The sequence below is a fragment of the Ruditapes philippinarum genome, unplaced genomic scaffold (genome assembly GCF_026571515.1).
Source record: "Ruditapes philippinarum isolate M1 unplaced genomic scaffold, ASM2657151v2 ctg937_1_1_1_1, whole genome shotgun sequence".
In the NCBI taxonomy this organism is placed as follows: domain Eukaryota; kingdom Metazoa; phylum Mollusca; class Bivalvia; order Venerida; family Veneridae; genus Ruditapes; species Ruditapes philippinarum.
In genome coordinates, this window is record NW_026861665.1 from 524,415 (window position 1) to 551,975 (window position 27,561).

The 27,561-nt window shown below is 32.4% G+C and overlaps 2 protein-coding genes across 2 annotated transcripts; one reads left to right on the plus strand and one right to left on the minus strand.

Annotated features, from left to right (window-relative positions):
- Positions 1-244: 244 nt before the first annotated feature.
- On the plus strand, positions 245-16,015 carry LOC132716455 (thioredoxin domain-containing protein 5-like). Its single transcript, XM_060699740.1, has 9 exons — positions 245-486; positions 1,926-2,013; positions 2,563-2,724; positions 5,348-5,596; positions 7,960-8,046; positions 9,097-9,234; positions 9,888-9,967; positions 11,268-11,391; positions 11,802-16,015. Exons 1-9 carry the CDS (start codon positions 329-331, stop codon positions 11,943-11,945), a joined length of 1,230 nt encoding a protein of 409 aa, XP_060555723.1. The 5' UTR covers positions 245-328; the 3' UTR covers positions 11,946-16,015.
- A 334-nt stretch (positions 16,016-16,349) lies between these two features.
- LOC132716456 (large ribosomal subunit protein eL30) lies at positions 16,350-26,703 on the minus strand. Its single transcript, XM_060699741.1, has 5 exons — positions 26,636-26,703; positions 26,481-26,527; positions 22,722-22,867; positions 21,511-21,641; positions 16,350-16,438 (listed from the first exon to the last, which is right to left on the minus strand). Exons 2-5 carry the CDS (start codon positions 26,499-26,501, stop codon positions 16,392-16,394), a joined length of 345 nt encoding a protein of 114 aa, XP_060555724.1. The 5' UTR covers positions 26,502-26,527; positions 26,636-26,703; the 3' UTR covers positions 16,350-16,391.
- Between the last annotated feature and the right edge of the window lie 858 nt (positions 26,704-27,561).

Below are 27,561 nucleotides of genomic sequence, written 5' to 3' on the forward strand. Positions count from 1 at the left end.
AATTCACACTTGAAAGCATGCATATTGCAATGACAATGATTGATTATTGATTGATCAGCTATTGGTGACAGTCTTAAACAATGTTATGACTTTGGTAACGTTAAATCATTTGATGAAACTGAACTTATGCTTGCCAATATCCGAAATTGAGTCTACTATAATCGCTCTGTTTATGATTCGGAATATATTCTTTATACATTTGCCAACAGTTTCCAAATCAAGTTCTACTAAATTATCATTCGGTTTCTTCGGATTTTTCGGTTCGTTACTTGTAATTGTACACGTTACTTTCACATTGTGTTACCTGCTCGTAACGTTTATTGACAAGATGCAGAATTTTATTTTCGGTTTTATTTTAGTCATTTGTCTAATCGGATTGGCTGTTTCAGATGAGCATGGTGAAAATGCAGTATCGTTCACAAAGCAAACGTTTAACGAAGCCATTGCAAATGAAGAAATTCTGTTTGTAATGTTTTATGCTCCCTGGTAAGTTTTATTTTTCACTTCAAGCGTTTGAATTTGCTTTCATGTGTTCATGACATTTCGACGAAGGCATTATCATATCATTGTATATTACAGTTAGTAGAATCCGATATTTGATAGAATCGCACAACAGTGGTTGCGCGATAGATCAGTTGGTTCACTGGCTGTCACTCGAGATCAGGACTGAGGTCCTAGGTAACACCCTTGGGATCTTTCAGAGACACTTTCAGTATTTCCCACTAACTAGTGGTGTACTGGTAAGAAATCCAGGTAATCCTCGCATGTATCATTGCTATACTCTGGGCATGTAAAAGAACCAAGGGGTCTATTCAATATGATCTAGGGACTGGTTCCCGGATTCCCATGTATCTCATAGCTTTCTCTGAAGTGACTAGTCTTTAGTCATGTCTACATCCCCACGAGGGGTTGACATAAATGGAAGATAGATGGATAGATTTAGAATTTGAAAATTGGTGGAATTTATTTTATGTCAAAAATTTGTTTGAATCGGGTCTACAGGTCAAAGGTCATTATCACACTTAAGTGTCATATGCAAAATTTAGGTCCCTGCCGCCAGGGTCAAGGTCACACATAGGTGTTCAAGTTCAGTTAAAAGTAAGAAAATGTGTATTTGAACCATTTAGGGATTGAAACACAAATGGTCATTATCTGTTATTATCATGACTACTGGTGTGAAGCATTTAATTAAGGTTAATACATACAAGGTCAAGGTCAATAAAGATGATAGTCTAGGTCACTCTAGGTCACTAAAGATGATTAAATATAGATATTTTGTCCAGAGCATATCCTACATGTACATATATCCATGGAGGGATTTATTGACACTTCAAACAAATGTTTATCACTATAAGAAGCAGTACCATGCATTTGAATTAGGTCAAAGGTCAAGGTCACACTTAGCAGTCATTGAAAAAGGCTTGTCCAGAGCAAAACTTTTACATGCATAGAGGGATTACAATGTATCTTGGCACAAATGTTCACCATTGTGAGGCGGAGTGATGCATGTAAATCTTATGTGTCTTGCTCACAATCCAGTGTTTTTGTTTTTTTTCACCGAAATATTCTGCGAAATGCGGCCAAATTCTCCCTCCAAATAATCCAAAATAGTTTTTTTTTCCCTCCTCAAGGCCGAAATTTCCCCCCTTATGGCAGTCTGAATTTGGCTGCAATGAATATCATTTTTTGCAACTAACTGCCAAAAATGTTTTATTTATGCCTGTAAAACTTACTGTTAAGGTTGTTAAGGTGGACCAACCACTGAGATGTGACCGAAAAAAACATGTTTAAAAAGGTCAGGTGCAAAAATCAACCAAATAAAGAAAGTTTATATTCTAACCAAAGTTATATAAATGGTAATCCATCTTTTCATGCATCCTATTAATGCATTTCATTTTTATGGTATATATAAATTATAATTTAAGGTGCGGCCATTGTAAACGACTTGCGCCAACTTGGGATGATCTTGCAAAGGAATTCAATATAGATGAACGTAAAGTAACCATTGGAAAGGTAGGCTTAGACTGAGTTTACCTATTTCCCTAACTAACAAATTCATGAAAAATAAAGTTTAGAGATACTATGACATGATTTCTAGCTGAACCTTTGCGAAGATAGCGGGACCATTCATCTAACACTAGATACTACAGTACATACACATGTATATGTGTGCAAAAATCTTTACATGCAACTTCAAATCAATGTCATATAATCACATTAACAGCTGTTCATATTCACTTAAAACTTCACACATAAAGTCTTCAATATTATAAAATTTATAAAAATCATATATTTGGGGTAATATTGGGTGAATGAGCAAACCTGACTGCTGAGGATTATGAAGCTTAAAATATGAGAACCAATTAAATGTATTGCATTTAAAATTAAATGCTCAAAGTCCTATTCAGACCCTGTAAATTCAATTTTGCAAGTTATTTTCTCATATTGTAAATTCATAAGAAAGTCACTTATCATTTGCTAGTGGGGAAAAAAAAGGACATTCTAACCCTGATTTATCCCAATTAACTGATAAAAACCATGATTATATACTGTCATTCTTAGGTTGACTGTACAAAGGAAACAGATCTATGCAGCGATCATTTGGTTCGTGGATACCCAACAGTGAAGTGGTTTCACAGAAGCAGTCTTGGTATAAAATATGGAAACGATCGATCAGTGGAGGCTTTTAAGACGTTTATTGCAGATGCCTTGTCCAAGGGCGAAGTAAGTAAATGTTTATGTAACACATATTTACTCAGTTTTTAGCTTGACTTTTAGTTAAATGTTATTAAAGTTTTTTTCTGAGACAGTCTATTTGCAAATGAGGTTGTCATATTTTGCTCAACTATTTGATGGGTATTGTACATACCCAGGGTGTGCGTCACTGTCACACTTTGATTTAGTTGTTGCGTGTAAGTTTGTATCTCCAAATCAACTGAAGGGAATTGCTTGAAACTTCACAGACTTTTTTGAGAGCATAATAGAAGGTCGTGGTCCAGGGCCCCAATGTATTAAGTGCATATTGGATGTTTTATAACTGAAAAAGTAGTGCTGCACGTGTGGTAAAATTTTGGAAATATTGAAAATCTACCTTTCACATGATGTGCACGATATTATCATATTTGTGATCATATTGCCAGGACATATTTATTGTGGCTCTAGGCTAACACATTGACAACATTTTACCCATAATTTCTAATGGCAATGTACATGTAAATTACACACATGTATTGTACATGTACATAAATAGAGACCTTTTTAGGTATTTCATGTATTATTAATATTATTGAAATTCTAATGCCTTGGACAGTATTGTAAATGTTCATATTATTTATGAGTTTATGAAATATTGGTTTGTTTGTTGATATTTTTACAGATGTCATCCTATAATATTTGCATACATTTATTTTAATTTGATGTACAATTAACTCTTCTACTGTCAAAGTCACCATATGACAAATACATGTAACCCTTTTAGGAACTTCCCATCTCATTATCTGAAAAGACCTTTACCAGACTGAGATACTTACGAATCCTTCATGACTACTTCCTTAAAGCTGCACGCCTCTAGATGAGGCAAAATATTTCAAGAAAATCAATTTTGAGAAAAAAATTTCTTAAATTTTTAGAAAGATAAAACATTCAAGATTTAAGTTATATTGTACATGTTATGTGCGGTTTAAGAATGATTTTGCAGTATTTCATCACCATATTTGTACTGAGTTACTTATGTAGTAAGGGCTTTTTTTTGCATAATGTTGACCACTTGTTGGTAATTTTTTTTGGATTGTAAGTGCCGATTGCAATATGTAAATTACTTTATTTGCATACCTCACAATGTTTTACTTTTAAAATACATTTTCAAAATTTCCATGAAAATTAACATGAGTCTGGAGGTGTGCTGCTTTAAAAGAAAAGAAAAAATCATGGAGTTGGTTACATGTTTTCTCCCAATTATTTTTGAGACCCATTTGATACACCTTGGAAAATTCTTATCAATTATATAGGAACATTTAAGTTCCCTCTCTGACTCTATTTATAAAGTAATACACAAACACAATCATATAGAATAAACTAGAAATGACAGAGATTTGTTAAATTATTCACTAGGGAGATTTGTTAAATTATTCACTGGGTTTGAATAAATTTATCTGACATGCCGTCTGTTACATAGATAAACAGAACAGCAGCTGTTACCTGTATCATTGATGTTTGTTTTATTGTGTCGACAGCTTGTATATGATGACTTTGCTGCCTGTGTTGTTTTAATATTCTTCTTGTGAATATAAATATTTCACACTTTCCTCTCTACAGTGAAATAGTTTTTCACACCTTTGAACTTTAACCTTTGGCCTCTTAGTGAGTCTTGTGGCTATGGTTTATAGTGCTCATAAAGGTTCATACACCTGCTAAATGTTGATGCTGTAGGTGGGATGATTACCATGTTCAAGTTTTAGGACAATCAGTCAGATTTAAAACAATATTATATGCCCTCCTAACATATTGATCTGCCTGGGGGTATTAAAATTAAGATAAGTTAAATCAACACTTAACACAGATTCAGTGTAACCAGAATAGTCTTATTTTAACACCTAAAACTTATCAACAATTTTTGGCAGTAAAATTTGAATTGCAGGAGTTTCACATGTAATAAAAGGTAAAAATTTAATAAAACAATGACAATGTTTCCTGGGTGCTTCAAGTCTTACTTCTAAAACTCTTTTAAACTACTAATTAACAATTCCAAATTCAACACTTGGCAAGTCCATTATATATTAAGTAAGGTAAATATTATTTACTTTCAAATTGTGTGTGAGGTAAGCAAAATCATCTTTATGTACAATCTCTATTGTCTATTGTTTTAACCTTTACAGGGTCTGAACTTGAACCAAAAACTTATTGTTCTAACCTTTACAGGGTCTGAACTTGAACCAAAAACTTATTGTTCTAACCTTTACAGGGTCTGAACTTGAACCAAAAACTTATTGTTTTAACCTTTACAGGGTCTGAACTTGAACCAAAAACTTATTGTTCTAACCTTTACAGGGTCTGAACTTGAACCAAAAACTTATTGTTTTAACCTTTACAGAGTCTGAACTTGAACCAAAAACTTATTGTTCTAACCTTTACAGGGTCTGAACTTGAACCAAAAACTTATTGTTCTAACCTTTACAGGGTCTGAACTTGAACCAAAAACTTTTTGTTTTAACCTTTACAGGGTCTGAACTTGAACCAAAAACTTTTTGTTTTAACCTTTACAGGGTCTGAACTTGAACCAAAAACTTTTTGTTTTAACCTTTACAGGGTCTGAACTTGAACCAAAAACTTTTTGTTTTAACCTTTACAGGGTCTGAACTTGAACCAAAAACTCGAGCAACCGGTTCCGGAGAAGAAGGAAGAAGAGAAAGAACCAGAAATTGTAGTAACCGACGGCTTGTACGATCTTAGCGATGCCACGTTCTCTAGTCATGTTGCCACTGGACATCATTTTATCAAATTCTTTGCTCCATGGTGTGGACACTGTAAAAGAATGGCACCAACTTGGGAACAACTTGCTAGTCAGTATGTAGACAACGATAAAGTCAAAGTTGGAAAGGTATGTATAGTTCTATGTGTTTTTTTTGTTAAGGTCGCTGACTTCAAAACAATCACCCCTCACCACCGTTGGTTCAGATCCCACCAGTGACCTTGGGATGTTTTCATGTAAGCAAGTTATCCAGCTAGATTACTACCTTACTGAAGGTAGATGGTTCAACTGGGGTGCTAACTCTTGCCTCAAATAATGCAGTGGGGTACCAGAACTCTTCTTCCAGAAGGAAAGCTGGAAAGTCACATTGTGAACTTTCACATCTCCATATGGCTTTAAACCCAGGGAAAAAATAATGAAATGAACTGTATGTTGCAGTCATTCAAAACAAAGTCAGAATATGGTGTTATATGATATAAACCTAGCTCCCTTAATGCAAGAGACGAGAATGACTTGCATTTTACCACCAGTATAGGGCTAGGCCAGCCTCTATGTAACCAAGCTTATTATACCATCTTTATACTAAAATGAGGTATTTGAAAACTGAACAGCTGGAAATTCAAAATAATAAACTTTGAAAAATTTGTTCTTTTTTTATGTCAACACAACTTACCTTGTTTACATTAAGAAAATTCAACCATTAAAAGCTAACTTCAGGTAGTGTGTATTCAACATGTAAAATAGTTCAATTATTGTGCTATGTCAAGTGTGTTCATTAAATATTAGTAAATGGGTTGAAATTTATGAAAATGGAATTTATTTGGTTAAAGTTTGATCCAGACTGCAATTTAATGTCCTATGAATATAGAAGCAGTTTTATCTGATTATGTCAAAATAAGTGAGACAGGCTTACTCTGATAAATATGACTGATAGTTGATCATATAGAATGAATGTTTGAATTTATTTCTTGATTCACATACATCTGTTCATATACTATATATAGAATGTGTTTAACAAAGGCAACACCTTGTGAAATAAAATGTGGAGCTTTTTATACATGCCATGATGGTGTTATAGTGATCTTATAGATTTATTGCCTTTTTTTTGTTCTACAATAAAATTTGATATTTCAAACTTTCATGACTTCATAAGCAATTATGAGTTGGCTACCATACAAATAATGATTTGAGAGCATTTTAGATGATTTTAGATTTCACCTAAAGAAAGTAGTGTTGAATGTGAAATTATTTGTCATAAAAGTAGCTAAATGTAAATAAAGTAGCATTTTGACTTTCATACAGAATACTGAATCACTATAACTGTATTTTAATTGCCAAAAATAACAGCAGCAACATGAAGCTTTAGTAGTTTAAATTTTATATTGAAATTTTGCTGCCAATGTATAGTAAAAGAGTCTGGTCAGACTGCACAGATGTATAAGCTGGGCTGGCTGGTACAGTACTGGTGGTGATGTAGGTCTGTAATTATTGCTAGTAGCATATATAATGTTAAAGGTATCTCTCTGTTGATCATGGCTCTTCATGAAGGGTTTGAATCTTGCTGTAGGATGATGTTTGGTAATACATGTGTGGAAACTCTTTGACTTTGGACTATTTCCCTTTAGTCTCACTCTGGAAAGTCACTATGAGATCTTGTTGGAGTCTGTGCAACTTGAAACTATATCTACAAATCTTCCATCATAGTTAAATTTTGATCAGTTTTAAAGTATAGAAAAATTAAAGTACACTCAAAGTATCAAAATATCTGTTTTTGCCCCAAAGCAGTTTAATTGATGTAAATTAATGTACAGTTTTATTGTAAATAACATTAATTACCTTACATAAAGTAATTAATAAAAAGAAATAATTTTGTAGTGTTTTCCTTATTTGAGAATGATTTTGAACATTGACAGGTAATAATTACATTGTACATGTACCTTATAATTATTTTATGATAATCAGGTACAAATTGCCTACATTGTACTCACTTTAAATAAATCACTATCAGGCACAGACTTCTGCATTTAAATGTCTGGTACAGACTTTAAACATTTTACTGACAGGTACAGATTTTAAACATTGAACTGTCAGGCACAGATTTTTTTTTTTTTTTGCATTTTACTGACCATTATACCCAATGTTCGAGCTCAATTATCATGTAGAATTTACGCAACACGAGAGGATAGAACAAGTAACCCCTGGATGACAAGTCCGACAGCTGACATGTATTAAAATTGGCATTAAAACCTAACAAATACTTAATGACAAAATTTGAAATGTATACATGTATTCAATATGCAGGCAGCAGAGTCTTACAACGCTAATTTTACCAGAATCCACTAAGTCTTGAACCAAATACTACAACTCCCACAGCAAAATATTTTTAATATTCATATTTCATATTGATTTTTTCTCTTGAAAATACCATCAAAAATTTATGATACTTGTAATGCTTTCATCTATTAAGCACATACTTTCAATTATGTTTGCAGGTTGATTGCACTCAGAATAAGATGACATGCACTAAATATGGTATCCGTGGATACCCCACTATACTCTGGTTCACAAATGGTGAAAAGGTAAGTTAATCATAATTTATGATACATGTAATTTTCTTCACAGATAAGTTTCCTTCAGAATGTTTTTTACTATCCCTCTCAAAGACAGCTGAATTTTTTTGCAAGAAAAGTGTTTCTATTAATTTTTACAAACTGTCACTATGACAACATAATAGTAATAATAATAATAAACACTTTATTTCATGAAGGTAACATATTAAGAAATACATTTCTTATTTACAATATGGCCTTCAATTAAACAAGATAATGAAATTCACAAATATGTACACACATATCAAAAACATAAACAACAACCATTCAACATAATATATAGTTTGTAGATATAATTTGAATGGCAACATATGATAAATATATGTCGAGAATGCAAGTATAGTTGTTGTTGATGTAGAGACAAAGTTATTTTGGCGGAAACCAAGCGTAGACGTTACGTTTGGGGGAAGAAGAGACAATCAGACATCAGCATAAACATTGTAGAATGTAGATATTGTGCAAAGTAGTTGGTTCTCTATCTACTGACCAATTATCAATAATCTTATTTTATCAATGTATAAGATATTTATGCCAACTTGGATATAGAGGTCACCTGCCTATAGTTTTCATGTAAGCTCAGTCCCAAAGACATGTCAAACTGTGTTCCTCTTTTGTGAACTTTAAAAAAAAATCTGCGGAAGATTCTCAAAGGTTCTCCACACAAGATTTGTCAGTCTGACATCAGCAGAATTATTGTTTATTTGACCAGTTTTTATGAAAAATCCTGTACAAGGTTTTAATGTTGATGGTTGTCCTTCCCATATATTGATTTTGTTACCCTGAAAAGAAGTGTGACCCAACAAAAAATGTGTGTTTTTTTTTTCATGGTAACTTATTAACAATAATGAAGATTTTGGAAACTTAGAAGTTATCATAAAGTATACTTAAGATATATATTTCATGCATTTACAAAGTATTTTCTCCACTTGAGTTTAAAAAACACAAAGGCTGATATCTGTTATGATATTTATTATGGAAAGGGCATTTATTAGGGAATATACGGTATTATCTATTTTATAGAGTGAAGATTATAGAGGTCAGAGGTCAATTGAAGAACTGACAAACTTTGTAACAAAAATGACAAGTGTTGAGTCGGAGACCGCCAAGACATCTAAAGACGGGAAAGTTCCGGATATTTTGAGAGACGAACCAGAAGTTGTAAGACTTATTTATTATTGTTTTTGAAAAAGATAAAAAGAAATTGATAGTAGATTGACAATGTAGAAAAACAACTTTATTGTGAAAATGAACATATCAATGGATAAACTTGTTTAGATGGCAAATTTTATACTAGTGTATGGAAAAAATAAAATTTGTGATACTCCAAATAGTGATTATACACCCTGAAAGCTTTCTTTCCACACATGGTTATTTCAATTGTTTTTGATAATATAATATCATCATATTAGAATTACACCAGAGGTTTATATATATACATGACACCATAATGATTAGTACATGTTGTGCTCCAGGCTTTATAGTGTTAGCTGATTTACTTGAACTTTTTTGTAAACCACAAAATTGATAATGGACTGCTCAAAAATAGAAGGTGAGAAAAGGCTAGAGCATTGATGTATTAATGTTTAAGGTGTCTGTCTCTTAAACCAGTGATTGTATGTTTGAGCACTAATAGGGTCATTTCCATGTTTTTCTTGTTTCGCACAAATGATGGTTGTTCCAAGAATAAAGCTTGAAAGTGTTAAAGATCCTGTATGTTGTAATTAAGGTTGTTACCACACTTAAGTGCCTGCTGACAACTCTTGTATCATGAAGAACCTGTTTTACATTACGATTTATTTTTATCCTTTAAGGGAGTTGTGTCTTTGAATGATGATGATTTTAAAGAATCTGTATCAGAAGATTTTACACTAGCTGTATTTGACAATGATGAGTAAGTATTAGTAAACCTGCCCCAGCCTAACCTTCAGCCTGCTGGCAGCAACTAATAGTATGTACCCATGTGACCAGTGCAGACCAAGATTAGGCAGCACCTCTGTTGTGTGATTGTTGTCTACACTTTTTGCTATTCAGTCAATACTAGTTTTGAAATTTTCCCATAATAAATAGTTTTATCCAGAATGAAAGATGGACAAGTCTATTTCAGAGATTTAGTGTGGTAAGAGTTAATTAAAACTTACCTTGCTAAATTTTTAAAAATGGACTTGCCCAGCATTGAACTTGGGACTTTTCATTGTCACAAGGGTTTTTTACGTAAAATGCTTAAATTCAGTGGCCAAGAGTAAAAAGAACAGTTTGCACATTTAAAAAAAAAATGAGATACTGGTGGCAAGTCATCACGCCAAAGATGTTAATACTGCAAATGGTGCTCTTTATTGCTTTTCATCAGAGAGCAACCATCATTCCTGCAGAAAAATGCATACATAGATATACTTTTACAGAGGAGAAAACATGTTTTGATATATTCTCATGACCGTGCGCCACTGTTTCTCAATTTAATAACATTTGAATGCAGTAATAGTCTCGGTAGTGTTATTGTTAAAACATAACTGTCAATTCACATCACTTTAATATGTGGAAAGCATGGCTCGATAATAATATGGTTTATACAAAATACAGAAAACGAAATGCCAAATACTTTTATACAAGGATAGTGCGATTGCAATTTTTTTAATGCATGAAAACCTGCAGAAACCCTTGGGACTTTCTAAATCCCTCACCCTGCGGTGAGGTCAAATAAGTCCTCTTGCTTCTGTAGATGTTAATGCATGAAAGAAGGTGCATAAACCCTTCATTACTATGGCTTTTCTTGTTCAAAAGTAAATCAAGAGAAGGAGAGAACACACATCAAACATCAGGATGGTTTGTAACTGATTTATTCTAGGACCTACCGGTTTTGGTCTTTAAAGACCTTCATCAGGATATATTTCACTGAAGTACTAAAAAAGACGGGACAGAATGTGACTATAAATAGATATATAAATGAGTTATTTTATGGCATGGTTAAAATGTTTATGCTCAACTTAAATGATTGTTTTGCACAAATGTAGACCTAACTTCGAAGTCTTAGGTTGACAATAGTTACTGTTTAGTGATTAGTTGGTTTCAGTATCAACAAATTAAAATTCTTCATTTTTTATGAGTAAATATGTAGACGTTAGTTGAGATTTTCTTCTGTAGTTGTTTCCTTTATGTTCATAAGAAAATGAATGGATTTTATTCTCTGGTTTCAGTAAGCGTATTGAAGCTGTCATGCCAACATTAAAGAAGCTCGCAGAACGTTATGTCACCAAACCAGAACTATTAGTGGCAACAGTTGATTGTAAGAAGAATGGAAATACTTGTAAAAATCAGGACGTAAGTTCATTTTAGCATCTTATTATAACATTTCCATAAAACTTGATGCCAATAACATTTTTTTTTGCTAGATTTGTGCCATACACTCTCCCTGCACTTCATTTATTATTATGCATTTTTAATTTTTCAAGAGATTTTAATATCTCAATATCTGAATGCATAGATCGAAAAGAGTACATAATATTATGTAAATGTACAAGCTGGCCTGACTTAATTTGACAAATCATTATAATCATAGCAGTCTAAGGTTTACAATAGTTCAGAATTCTTCTAGAAAATGACAAGTTTCATTTAGCCACAATCTTTATTTTGTATCTTGACCAAAGACCTGAAAGCTTAGAGTAAATATAGGAGACAAAAATAATCTTTTTCGTTGAAATCTATAAAACTTTATGTTTGTCGTTATTCAGGCCAACGGACCTTATCCACAGTATAAATTATATCACAATGGAGCGGCCATTATATCATATCAAGGAGAGAAGACAGTTGTTGCCATGGAAACCTACATTAACGAAATGATGAAGAAATACGGAAAAGATCATGATGAATTATAATAGATGTGTATCTTAGGTTAAATTATGATCGAAATGTCATCCAAAATTGTCATCATTTATTGTTACATAAATATCTTAAATGGACTTGTCCATTATTTATTTTGGAAATTTTCAAAATATTTACATACTGAATAGCAAATATTATAAAAACATATCGCTCTATGATATGTTACATATATATATATATATTAAAGAGAGAAAAGTTATTTTTGTATGAAGTTACTCCCCTTGTTATGACAGCATTTATTTTAACCCTAACCGTTCTATAGCTCGTCCAGTCGGTCAATAAAATTAAATAATGGGGACAGTTTTGGATTTCATTTTTAATTTCTTTTTTTCCAGATATATATATATATATATTAAATGTGTAATATATATTTTTTATGTAAATAATTTAATCAGCTTGTGAAAATAGTAAGTATTTCAAGAAAGTTGACCAAGCTTACATGAATTGATACAATTTTGAATAAATTTCGAGTCAATTAACAATAATTGAAATTTATATTTTAAAGGCCTACATATTGAAAATACTGAATGTACATGTAATGATCAATGGGAGTATTTTCTTGAACAATGGAATACCATCTTTCTGTGATATATCAAACATATTTTTGTAACATTATTGTCTATTTTTCATTGTGTATTGATGCAATTTCAAATACTCAACATTTATTTTCACAGCTCATAATGTCCTTTAGCATAATATTATAAAGTACCTTAAATTTTCTCAAAGGCTATGTACCTATAACTTTCTGAAGGTCTATGTACCTATAACTTTCTTAGAGGCTATGTACCTATAACTTTCTTAAAGGCACATTAAACCTCAAACATGCTATTATTTTTATTTTTCAAAAGCTTTTATTTCTGGTGCTAGGTTACAGTTTCCAAAAAGTTACTCATGATTTACCATAATGGTGAAACATCTTTTGTTCATTTTGTGTTTAAGCAATGAGTATAGTTATAGTGACTTAGTATTTTGTACGGAAGTTGAAATGCCACTTTGTTTACATTCTCTTACCTTTGTGACAAATATTTTTACATTTAGCACCCTTCCCTTCTTTCAGACGATAAGCATGTTCTAAATCAATAAACAACAATATAAAAAAAACCTGTTTGCCCTTTCTTCAAAATGGAAACTTTATTAATTCCTGAGGAATAATGTGCCTTTAAGCAAAACTTGAGTGTAACATGATTATTTTATCTAAAGAATAAAGTCTGGTCATTTATGCTCCTCTAATTACACATACTAATATTTAGTTGATAATCTTAAAGATTAAAGAAACTTGACATTGCAAACCAGTCATATATGGCTGAAGAAGCTGGCAATATGAATGGATATATTTAATCAAAAGTTCTATCATATATACATCGAAAAGTTTTCATGCGCTTTTTTTTACTGTATTTAAAGATCTGACAGTTAATGGCTTTTTGAGATTCATTCATTTTCTAAATTTTTAGTTGGATACTGTTTATCTGTGAATATACAATTGTTACATCTTTGTTAAGATTTTTGCTTTTTGTTGTTTATAGTGCCTTACAAATATATCTTTTTTGTTACAAGTTCAAATATTGTACGAAAGGGTCACCTATTTTTTGTACTTGAAAATGAGTAAATATTTTATGAAATATGATAAACTTGTGAGATGAAATATTTTAATCCATTATAGAAGTGTTGGGTTGATGGAATGTAACTTTTCATATATTTCAATCTTAAAATAAAGCACTCTTTTGAGTTTAAAATAGTTTCTTTTTAAAGTGATTTTGGGTTGATTGCAATGATATAGAATGATAATCAATCAGAGCTCGTCAATATTTTTTTAAGTTGGGAGGGTAATAATCTAACCACTTACAAGTAAATGACCAGTGTTTGATAAGAACTTTTATTTAAGGTTGTCAATCTTTTATTTTGTACTAAATCTTGTATTTTATATTCATATATGTGAAGTGTTAAAGATTTTCATATGAAAGATACTGTATGAATGGTGTTAATTGCTACATATATGTTTTTTTGTTTATTTAAACAAATGTTTTCAGTAGCATAATATTACATATGTATGTTGCTATTTTGCATATTTTTGTGGGTATGTGTAAGTTTTTTTTTGGTTTTTCGTTTTGTTTTTTCTTCAAATTTTGTCAGTATATTAAAAGGTTCCAATGATCTTGCAAATCCATATGATTTCTAATACAGTTTACTGCACTTATAACAATATCGCTGATAACGATATTACCAGCTCATTTTCATATTGGTTGCCTCTCGGACACAACAATATAAATTTGTGGTCCCTTTAAATATTGTTTTAAGTGGAGATTACTTTATGTCTGATCTGAAATTTGCATAGTTTATCATTTTGTATGGCAATTTATTTACGTCATATACAGTTTCTAGTGTCACTGTGCTGAAAGATGAGTGGCTGAGTGGGTAAAGTCATTATTTTGCAGAACTTTGCCCCTCACCACTGTTGTCTTGAATCTTGCCAGTGACTACGACATCTTTTATTTGAGGATTCTATCCAGCTAGCTTATGGAAGGCTGGTGGTTCTGCTGAAATAATACACAAAGGGGAACCCGAGGTCTTCCCCAGTTAATTAAGTTTGAAAGTCGCTATGTAACCTGTAGTGTGACTTCGACAAATTGTCAAACAGACTCATGCTTGTATGTGATGCCTGTATCTCGATAACATATGTATTATTTATGCAAACATTCTTCTTTTTGTTCCTTTATACATATCAGTATGTTGTCAAATTTCATTTTTTAAATAACAAAAAATAACCCAATTCTTGTTTGCCTAATGTTGCAAAGAAGAAAAAAAGAAATTTATGATGTATCTTATAGCTTAGTAATCATCAGTAGAAAAGTGGAAAGAGAAGTATTATTGCAATGCTTATATTTAGCATAACAAATGAGTCTTATTGTACATAGCAAATTTTTCTTTGATCTAACAGTAGTAGCATTCGGATAGTGAAAACTAAAAATCTTTCGCTGTCCGTCTGCTACTACTTCTAACTTTCCAATTAATTTTTGTTGACATTGTAGTAATCTCAAATAAGTTCTTATTTTTGCATGAAACTGTACCTCATTTCATTTTATATTTAGGCCAGTATAAAATATATAGGGGGAAAATACCTCGTTGTTTCAGCTTATTCATTGGTTTATCTCTTAACACTCTTAATATCTTAGACTTATCCATCTTTTAATTTAGACAAAACTATTCATCACTTTTAGGGTAAATTTTCAAAATGTCCACTGAATGAAAAGTAATCGGACTCGGTGCCGACTTCGATCAGGACGCCCTAATGAGCTAATTGATCCTGGTCTGTCCTGGTGGCATGGGTATCAGTAGGCAAAAGGTAAAGACAGTATAATCTCCATTGGGAAACAATAATGTTGCGGAGAGATTTTATTCTATAGGTTAAATTCATTCTTCACTCTTCTTAGTCCTACTTTTGGAAGAAATAATAGTTGTAAAGAGGGCGCTACTGCGAACGCATATTACACCGAGTTGCTCTGCATTTAACCCTTGTTAAATATTTGAAATGGACTTGGCTAATCTTTTCAGACGAACTTTTATATTATGCGCTAGTTATAGTCGACATGTTGGACAAATTGTTCGGATGGTGTGCATCTTAAAGCAGCATCATATATATGGTTTCTAATGTTCCGAGTTCATTTTATAGAATATACATGCAGATTTTGGTCAGCACTGGTCAAAAAGACAATCAGCTATGCAGCAGTTTATGGAAGGCAAAACTTGTTTCAATAGTTAGAATAAGGATGACAAAATTTATTTAACCATCGGCAACATTAAAGCAATATGAAACAAATTGGTCAAAGCTAATGTTAAAAGAGAATGAATTATTTTGTACTGGCCTTACTAGTATCTGTATGGTGCTATATAAGATTTGCAATGATGTATTTTTAATTGCAATTTAATTTGAACAGTTATTTATAACATATTCTTCATATACATGTACTTTTTTTTTCTTATTTCTTTTAATTTTCTTTTCTTTTTTCTCAATTCATTGAGAAAATAATCACGAGGGATATCTTTTTATTAAAATCATCAAACATTATATCTTGTTGGTCTTTAGTAACTTCCCTTCCTCATGTGCAATATTAATTTTATTCTAGTCGACTCATAAATGGACGAAATTCTAGTAGCGATAAAAATACAGCAAATTAATAGATACTTTGTTACTGTACTTGCTGACCTCAAGGAGGCTTTGTGCATTAACAGTTGGAAACAATTCCCTCTGGTTTCCTTTCAGATTCTCAACATTCAAGAGCAATTACATGCAATCAAATTAATATTATCTATGAAAAAGGTAACATTTGACACTTCAAAAAGGAAAAAATCTTAATTTCTATTCAACAAATCTAATAGAGGCAAACATAAAACAAAACAAGTTTACTTAACAAGCCAACTTTATTTATTGTAAATACAAGAAATTAAGAAGCCTGTTCTGAAGGCATACTTCTGATGATGTCGGAATCACCTGAAATGAAAGAAAATCAAGAATTTCCATAACTACTATCGATACTAAACAATAATATATTTTGCAATAATCTACATGTACTATGTAATGCACAGAGACAATATCATATTCAATGCTACCTTTTTAATACGACTATGCCTCAGAGATTTAGAATTCAGTTTTAATTTGAAATACTTTAAACATTGTAAAAAATTTTCATTATCAAAATCATGTTTATAAATTTAAAGCCAAGTTGGCTTAACTTGTATAATGAGACGGTCTCTGGTTTTCACAAAAAACTTAAATTTACATTTTTAATCTGATAAGACTCCTTTTTTGCAGACCGACTTTTCTTTAAACTGATAACTTAGCAATTGTTTTTAACTTGGTGCGAAGTGTTGCATCGTAAGCTTACAAAATTTTAAACAAAATACAGTTTGTACAAATGTCAAACATGTGTTCTAATAACACACAAATCAAATAACTTTGTCAGAATAGAAAGAATCATCTTAAATCTCAGCCGAAAGATGGTGAAGTTTCAATTCATCATTTAAAGTTAGTCAGTCAATCTTGTTGACCAAAGGGCAACATGTCATTTGTGTCCAGCTATCTAAAATTGTCTAGATCTAATTCAAACAACTTTGAAGAAGCTATCCAGCTAGCTTATGGAACATTGCTGGTTCTACTCAGGTGCCCCTTCACGCCTGAAATAATGCACTGAAGGGCACCTTAGGTTTTCCTCCACTAGATAAGCTGGAAAGTCGCCTTATGACCTATACTATGTCAGTGTGAAGTAAAACGCAATCAAATGGCAAAGAAAACTGGACCGAGACACTGACGGTCGTGAACAAACAAATAAAACAAGAGGCCATGATGGCCCTGAGGTCGCTCACCTGTATATAGCCCCCCCCCCCCCCGGCCAATTTTTACCCAAGGGCTTTTATTTGTTTATTTGAACAGACTTGGTAGACACCCATAAGAAGATGTTTCATGCTAAACATCTAAGTTCTAGCTCATTGGGTTTTTTAAAAGAAGATTTTTTAAGGTTTTTACTATACACATATAGTTAAAAACAATGACACCCCTGGGGCAGGGCCAGTTTTGACCCCCGGGCTTTTATTTGAACAAACTTTGTAGATATTTACTTAAAGATGTTTCATGCTTAATATCTAAACTCTAGCTATTTGGTTTTTTTCAAAGAAGTTTTTTAAGTTTTTGCTAAACACATATAAGGAAAATCAATGACACCTGGGGCGGGGCCAGTTTTGACCCCAGGGCTTTTATTTGAACATACTTGGTAGACACCCATTAGAACATGTTTCATGCTAAATATCTTAGCTCTAGCTCTTTGGGTTCTTTAAAAGAAGATTTTTTAAGTTTTTACTATATGCATATAGGGAAAATCAATGACCCCCTTGGGCGGGGCCAACTTTGACCCCAGGGCTTTTATTTGAACAAACTTGGTAGACATTCACTAGAAGATGTTTCATGCCAAATATCTAAGCTCTAGCTCTTACGGTTCTTTAAAAGAAGATTTTTTAAGTTTTTACTATATGCATATAGGGAAAATCTATGACCCCCTGGGGCAGGGCCAATTTTGACCTCAGGGCTTTTATTTGAACAAACTTGGTAGACACTCAATAGAAGATGTTTCATGCTAAATATCTTAGCTCTAGCTCTTTGGGTTCTTTAAAAGAAGATCTTTTAAGTTTTTACTATATGCATATAGGGAAAATCAATGACCCCCTGGGGCGGGGCCAATTTTGACCCCAGGGCTTTTATTTGAACAAACTTGGTAGACATTCACTAGAAGATGTTTCATGCCAAATATCTAAGCTCTAGCTCTTACAGTTCTTTAAAAGAAGATTTTTTAAGTTTTTACTATATATCAATGACCCCCCAGGGTGGGGCCAATTTTGACCCCAGGGCTTTTATTTGAACAAACTTGGTAGACATTCACTATAAGATGTTTCATGCCAAATATCTAAGCTCTAGCTCTTACAGTTCTTTAAAAGAAGATTTTTTTAAGTTTTTACTATATGCATATAGGGAAAATCAATAAACCCCTGGGGCGGGGCCAATTTTGACCCCAGGGCTTTAATTTGAAGAAACTTGGTAGACACTCATTAGAAGATGTTTCATGCCAAATATCTAAGCTCTAGCTCTTAGGGTTGTTTAAAAGAAGATATTTAAAGATTTTTCTTTCGGTTGCCATGGCAACCAGAGTTCTGCATGGAATTAAATTCTTTGAACAATTTTTAAAGGTGACCACCAAAGGAACATTCCTGTGAAGTTTGGATGAAATTGGCTCAGTGGTTTATGAGGAGATGTCATTTAAAGCAAAAGTTTACGGACGGACGCCGGACGAAAAGCGATCACAAAAGCTCACCCTGTCACTTTGTGACAGGTGAGCTAAAAACCACAAGTCCATAAGCCAACTGAAGAAAGAATGTCAACAAAATCTGCAAACTGGTCAATCCTATAGTACTATTACCTGAATAACAAGAGCTGTCGGTAGGACAGCACGCTCGACTATTCTAAGTGCTTGATAGTAAAAGAGCATTGATAATTTTAAATTTTTTAAGTTCACAAAAGGGCTATTTTTTTTTATAAATTCATGTTATAGGCCTTAGAGAGAGTCTAATTATACAGTATTGGCTTGACTATTCGGAAGATAATGTCACAAGGGTGTTTTATTGAGTATAATAGTACTAATTACCTATCAATACATAAATTTGACAGAAAAGGTACAAAGGCTTGTTATTAAGATGTTTTATCAAGTAAATCACTGCTTTATTAATATGAAAAAGGCAAAGCCTCAAAGCGAGCTCGATGTACTTTTTACGTGAAATAGTATGAAATAATCGCTCATTTTTATTTAAATGCAGTGACGAGTGCGTGTGACGTCACACGTACTGTGTTAAATATGACTCCGCCCCTGTAGTGAAATGAATAACGAGTTTTGAAAACGTTTATAAAACTATGTTTATTTTATTTCACTCTATAATTTTTCAAGCGAAATAAAGATTTTTTAAAGTAAAATAAATGTAAAACTTAAAACGTTTGCGACATTAAAATAGCGTACTTGATTTGTTTGTTTTGCACGCGCTGTTTGGCGCTACATTGTGATGTCACGTAAACAATACTTTAAGCGTCTGTACAGCGTTAACGACTGAATAAAAGATATTGGTGTTCGGATTCATTTTCTTAGTTAGACCATTTTCTTTCATTCTAGATAGTTTTCACAACAAAATTCGTCAAAAAATTGTTTTTATTTATCAGATTTCAAACAAAATGGCGCCTTCGATTTTCATTTTTTATACACAGCTTCCGTTATTCTGGTTCCCTGTCCAATTATGGTTCCCATAGACGTGCGCGGGTGACCAGTCTACACATCCGTTTTCAGTCAGAATTCCTCAGTTTTTATCGTTACCTTTAAATTCGAAAGGTTGCGATGTGTCCAATTCGGTACTTTGGACGAAAGTTTTCAAAACCATCACTTAGCAGGTACTCGCGTTACCGTAAAGCTCGCTTTGCGAGCAGGCCCTTTGGGCCAGCTCGTCGAGCTCGCTATTATGAATGCATAAAATTGTCCCAAAAAAGGCACAAACCCTTCAGTAGTTATTGAGATAACAGCTTACAAGCAAAACTTTACCATGAATTTCTAAGTTGAAAAAGGGGAGAAAAATCAGTCTAAATGCAAGATAGAATTATGGAACTTTGTCAGTGACCTACAATTATGATCCTAAATGCATATGTGAAGTTTTAAATAAATATCTTTAATAGTTATTGAGATATGTAAAACTTGCATGTAAACATTAACCAAGAGACTAAGTAGAAAAGGGGATATGAATCAGCCTTAATGCAAGATAGAGTTATGGAACTTGGTCAGTGACATACAATTATGACCCTCCAATTATGACCCTAAGTGCATGTGTAAAGTTTCAAGTAAATATCTTTGAAGACCTTTAACCAAAATTTCTAAGTTTCAAAGGGGCAAATAATTCTGCAAATATTGCAGGCAGAGTTATGCAATTTTGCAAACTGATGTACATTGTTACTATAAAAAAGTATTTTAAATTTCAATTGAATATCTCAAGCAATAATTGAGATATTTGACTTTACAAAAAAACTTTAACCAAAATTTCTAAGTTCCAAAGGGGCATAATTCTGTCAATATTGTAGGCAGAGTTATCCAACTTGTCAATCTGATGTACCTTGTTACTATAAATAAGTATTGTAAGTTTCAATTGAATATCTCAAGCAATAATTGAGATATTTGACTTTACAAAAAACTTTAACCAAATTTCTAAGTTAAAAAGGGGCATAATTCTGTCAATATTAGCAACCAGAATTTTCAACATAGGAAGAAAAAAAAAAGACGTGCATAATCTCCATACTGCCATCTATCCATATATCAAGTTTCATAAAAATATTTTCAGTACTTTTTGCGTTATCGCGGGATCCAGTTTTGTGGACGGACGGACGGACGGACAGACAGACAGACGGACGGAGGGTAAACCTAAAGTCCCCTCCGGTTAAACCGGTAGGGGACTAATAATTGAGATATTTGACTTTACAAAAAACTTTAACCCAAATTTCTAAGTTAAAAAGGGGCATAATTCTGTCAATATTGTAGGCAGAGTTATCAAACTTGTCAATCTGATGTACTTTGTTACTATAAATAAGTATTGTAAGTTTCAATTGAATATCTCAAGCAATAATTGAGATAATCTGATGTACTTTGTTACTATAAATAAGTATTGTAAGTTTCAATTGAATATCTCAAGCAATAATTGAGATATTTGACTTTACAAAAAACTTTAACCAAAATTTCTACGTTAAAAAGGGGCATAATTCTGTCAATATTGTAGGCAGAGTTATCAAACTTGTCAATCAGATGTACCTTGTTACTATGAATAAGTATTGTAAGTTTCAATTGAATATCTAAAGTAATAATTGAGATATTTGACTTTACAAAAAACTTTAACCAACAATGACGCGACTACAATAGCTCTCATATTCTTCGAATAGTCGAGCTAAAAACCAACAATATTTTGAATAGTGCTTGAATATTAATATTTCTACTATACCTGGGTCTGTGATGCTAAGTGTGCACACACGGAAGTATTTACCACAAGCGGTACCCAGCTCTATGTTGTTGCCAGTGTAATGATGGACACCAGTCTTCGCTAACATAGCATAGTATTCAATCTCACTTTTCCTGCCAACAATAATACAACATATTACTCTGATCATGTAGGATTATTTTTTTTACTGGGAAACTGTTGTTATTTATTTCATGAATGAATTAACTTTTATACATTTCTTTTTTTGTTATAAAATATTAACAAAATTTTATCAAGACATGACATGTGGTTTACAAGAAAAGGTCAGGAGTCAATGAATTATTAAAAAAAAGTACATGCTTTGCTATTTACAATTATTATTTGCTAAATCACAAAAAATTAAATATATAACTTATATTTTAATCTACACCCAATTTCTAACAAAATCAACAAATCTTAGCTTTTAAGAACTAATCTTAATACAATATAAGTCTACAGCTTCTGTTCTATTCAATATTGGTGTAGAATAACATCAGTCACAGAATTATCATCTTAAACTCTCAGTCGAAAGATGGTGATTGTACAATTCATCATAGTTATTCTTTCACCCACTTGTATTAATGTATCCCCTATGAAATCTGGAGGGCAAAACTCAAATACTTGACAACAGCAGTGTCCTAATCTTACCTTCATACCAATATGACAATATCATTTACTATATAATTCACCCAATTACTCTCTAATAACGATTCCAAAATATCTAACTATTCAAACAAATTCTTAATTACCATTACTATAGGTACATCAAGGGACTAGTCAAATATAGCACCTGCACATGAGCAGTTTTACCTTCTCTTTTAACATCCCTTGTCTGCTTCAGTCAGAAAGCAAATGCATAAGTAAAGAAAAGACTCCATCTTCACCCAAAAAAATATCTGGGCTCCGAAGTCAGTACATTTAAATTATTTAAAAATTTTGGTGAAACAATACTGGAAATAATCTTATAATTTATATTATAGAATGTATCTCTCAAGTATATAGAACTTTAATTCATTGGATGAACTTAAGGTGTGCACAGAAAATGTACTCTCAATTTCGCTTTATCGCACCACCAAAACTTTGTAAAATTCCTTTATATTAATGATACAATAAAAAGTTAGGATACCTTTTTTTAAGAGAAAGAACTTTATATAATCACTATTTGCAAAGGCACCCTATCCATTTAGTATGCTTACCTAAGTGGTGGTGTGTTGCTTGCAATGATAACAAGTTTAGCTTTTCCTTGTCTCAAGGTTTTGAGTGTTTGCTTGTATCCAAGACAGTATTTGCCACTCTTCATCACAAGGGCAAGTCGAGAATTGATATTCTCAATACTCTTTTTCTAAAAATAAAAAAGAACTTATTAACTACCATTGCAGGCCAATATTAATGGATAGGGACAATTAATCTTAAAATCCTTTTGCATCAATGTAATAAAACTAAGTAAGTTTTTTTTTTACACAGGAGCTTTACATTCTATCAATAATTGAAAAATATACCCATATAATTAAGAAATAATGGCAAATATACCCCTCTATACTATAAATACACACATGGAATGCAATGCCTTTTGCACTTGCTACAAATTTTATCCAATTTTGTGTGTGGAAAATCAATTTCAACAAACTGGTTTAGCCATTTCGATACACAATTAAAAATTAACTTTTTTACAATTGCTGATATTTTAGATCTACATCAAAGCATTTTTTAATAATAAATTATCAAATTATGTTTAGAGTCAGTGTACCCGGAGTCGTATACTTTTTTAAGTAAAAATAAGAAAATTATCTTATCGTTAAAAATTCTTCTTATAATTGATATTATTTTGAAAATTACATCCTTTGCCCATAAAAACAGATGATCAAAATTTTTCTATCTTAAGTAGGTCATACTTCTAGGCGCATTTGATTTTAAGCAACAGGAATGGGCCAAATATGATAAATAGTGGACTAGGTTCCGCACACAAGGCCATTTTTATACTGAAAGGTTATTTTACATCTTAAACATGTTTTATAAATTATTTAACATCTCTAAGTCCAGATAAGTTATATTTTTTTGCAATTTTTCAGGACTTCAAATAAATTTAATGCACATTCTTACTACAGTATACAAACATTTATTTCCAAGCATAGTAGCACACAGGAAACATGTAACAGCAATTGAAATATACTTTTAACCACTTGTAGGTAGTTAAGACAGACATAAAACATTATCAATAAAGTTTTTTTCATCTGTTTAGTTATGATTTGTTCTATTAAGAGTTTGGTATCATTTTAAACAAAAGAATCAATGTGAAATGACTTAACGTTTGGTAGTTGGGAGAAGTTAATTCATGTGCATATATTTCATAACTGACGTTTTGGTAGTTGGGAGAAGTTAATTTATGTGCATATATTTCATAACTAACAGCAAATTTGCCATAACACAGGGTTCGAATTTAGGCACGCAAACACGCTAATAGCTTGTAGAAATTCTGAATAGCGAGTAACAATAAGACACTCTCATTTATTAGCGAGTGAATAAAAAAGGACCGAAATATAAAAAAGTCTTCTTTTCAATAAATGTGTGTGTAAAATTTGAAACAAAACTTATAACGCCGCGAAATAAAGACAGTCTTGCGCATTTTCACTATAAATTCAATTGCGGAAATCCGATTTTTAGGGGGGTGGCCCATTCTTTGGACATGTGCGTGAAAAAAATGACGTCAATCGGTACCCGCGACTACGATTGGTAGATAATTTTGTAACCGTGTCTGATTGGTCTTTATAAATAGACATGTACTGGAAAATCCGATTCCCTTTGTTTGTTTCATTTTACGCCTTTTCCAAACAGTTTTTCAGTCTTATAGGCGGTCCGTTATGCTTGACTTTATCAAGTGAAATAAACAAGGTCAAAATGTCTCAAAGTCTATAATGAATTTTCCAATGACGAAACGGCCGGCGGACACATCTGATGGAGATTCTATTGCATCTTAATATCAAGGAAACGTCTGAGAAGGCAGTAACTGCAAGCTTGAAAACTGTAAGAACTTAATGTTCACCTGGATATTGTTATGAGTGATTCATCAACCGTGACTCAAATGGCCTGCAAAACATGTAAAATGTTTGCACCTGCAGACAGAGTATCTAGACTAAGGAATTTATATTTAATTAGATTTTCTGTCTATTTATTAACCAGAATGGAAAGAAAATTTGGTCTTGCCACTTTCTGTCCATCATGTTTGTCTTGTAATGTCCAATCTTTTATATGGTCTTGGGAGTGGGTGGGGTGCTATAAAAACTGCCTAGGCTAGGGAGGGGTATCGCCATTTTTTTGTTAGGTTGTAGAAACTGCCTAGGCTAGAGGGGTAAGGCCATATTTATTTAAGAAGGCTATCACTAGCATAGACATTCTATTTCAACATTACATGATCCATGGCATAATTCTCTCATAATGAGGTCAGTTTTTTTCAAAAGCTTATGACTGTTTTCATTTTATAACAACCACCTTATCCAATGCAATGGTCAGAGAAAGAAGAGGCCAACTACAACTCCATATGGCCCGAGAACTTGATATGATTTGTACATCATATTTTAAAAAAAATGCGTTCTCAATTTCAGCTAGTCACTTTTCATTTTAGCTAGTAAGCATAAAATGCACAAGCTAATTTTAGCTAGTAGTAAATATTGCTAAATTCGAACCCTGCATAACAAAAACATACATTTCTTTTCAAATATATATTTTATAATGATCTTAACTTTAAAATAGAAATTAGCATGGTTTAATTGCTGAATTAAGTTGTTTTTATGCGTGACCTACACAGCCATGTACATGTATCTACACTGTCTAGGGTAGTCCAATATATTAGACGTTACAGGCTTGTTATAGTTTATGTCGGTCAAGCCTGACGTCTAATAGGTATTGCTCAAAAACGCATAGCATCATAAAAAAATCAAAAAATGTCTTGCCTTTCAAGCTTTATTCAAAAGCTTATCTTCTTTTCTTTCAATTTTATGCTCATTCATACACAAAAACTCTCAAACAATGTACTTATCAATTGAAAATAAAATATAAACATCAATCTATTTTTGTCTATCAGCCATACTGGTTAAGCAAGGTGCTTTACAGATCGAGTCCAAATTTTTGAACGGAAAAATATATTCGAACACACTTGACGGTGCATGGGCAATTATTTCGTTAAAAAAATATTCTGTTAGATTGTTCTGACTCAGTTAAACGCTTGCATTTGAATTAGCCAATCAGATTTCACGCACTTTATGGCCGCCATTCGTTTATCGGCTGTAAAAAGAATTGAATTACACGAGAGGATTAAATCATGATTTTTCGAATGTGACAGTTTAATTATTTTGACAAAAGGTATTTATTTTTTAGTTTTGTTCATTAATAGATCAAAACTTATGTAAATACACGCTGTCTTCATTGTTTTTCATTCGGGCGGAACATGCCATGGGTTTTTGAGCAATTTCGATATGACGTTGCCGCGAAGCGGGTCCGGGCTTTGGCTTGCCCGGCTGTAGAATACATGTGTATATTTAAAGAAAATCAAATAAAAAACAATTAAAAAATATATAGAATTCTATACCTATCAAAGAAATTTGCAGTGTCAGTTCTAGAATGGCGCCGCCATTTACAATGTAACTCAATGATAAAAGACAGGGTATTCCGATAACGGAACAAATCTCAACTTTTCGGATAAATAATAAACGTCGAGTGTTCCGAGTGAAAACGGAAGCAGTGCATGAAATACCGAATGACAATTTTAAAACGGAAAGAAAGAAAGGAATTTTTTAACGACTTCCCCATTCATAGGCTTTGCCTAATTTCATATTATGTTTTAAATTATTATCAAAACTATTTATTTCCTCATTATTTGCAGTAGACCCACACAATTACTGATAATTTCTAAGCACGTGCCACGTGCGTCCGAGATCATGAAGATTGAAGACAAAACTTACTGTTTTCTTTGCTGGTGCCATTGTTGTAAGTTAGGGACTGCTTGAATCTGCAAAAGATATATCGATATTTAATACAAAACAAAGGGAGTTAAATAATTTCATTGAATAATGACTTATTTCTAAAATTTCTCAAGAGACAGAATTTCTCAACTTACCACGGCCACGTTCCGGAAGTAAAGGAAGTTAACGTAGACTGGACCACAGAAAGTAGCGACATGATCCGTATATAAAGAAAAGAAAATAAGTAACGCAAAGAAGTACTACACCCTGTGGCTTGACTAACGTTGCATTATTCTATGCTGACTTAAAAATTCATTTATCCATTAAAAATATATGTATGAAAATAATTCTGTTCTTTTGAAAGTATATACATATTTCTTTATTTCATTGGACACGTATATTTTTAAGTGGTATACAGTACAGTATGCAGTAGAGCTCTATAACACGCTGATGTTAATACATTTTGGTCATATATCTTATAATTGGTAGCCAGTCGAGCTTACTAGCTTTACTTTATTGCTAATGTAACATGGTAATTTTACCAATTTCTCCGCAAGTGACCAACTACTAAATAAAACAGTAATACAAAACCATGATTTCTGAACCAGCGACAAGTGATAAAGTAAAAAGGTGCGGAAAAGGAATAGTATGGAACAGAATAGTGCATTTATTCCCTCTTGCTTCATGATATTTGGACTTACATTATGCTTGCTTCTTTACTTCTTTAGAAGTAAAGACCAGTGAAACCTACATTTCGCTGAATACTAGCATGCATTATGTTACTGAATGCACTATCATGTAATTGCAACTTCACGTGTTCCTTTCTGAACCATCTAACTCACATATTTTAATATGCTATATATTTAATTGCATCTTTTTAAGGACAGCGTATTATGTTCGGTGTTTTAAAGGACATTCTTAGCTTGCTCTTGATATAGCTAGATGTAAAAAGTCCCTGTCAATACCTTTAATTTGCTGCTAGGGGCTGATATGTAAGTGGCAAATCACCTATACTTTGTTTATATATGTACTACTTTTTGAGCGTGTGCCTTAGTCGTATGTGCAATAGTGAAATTGAATT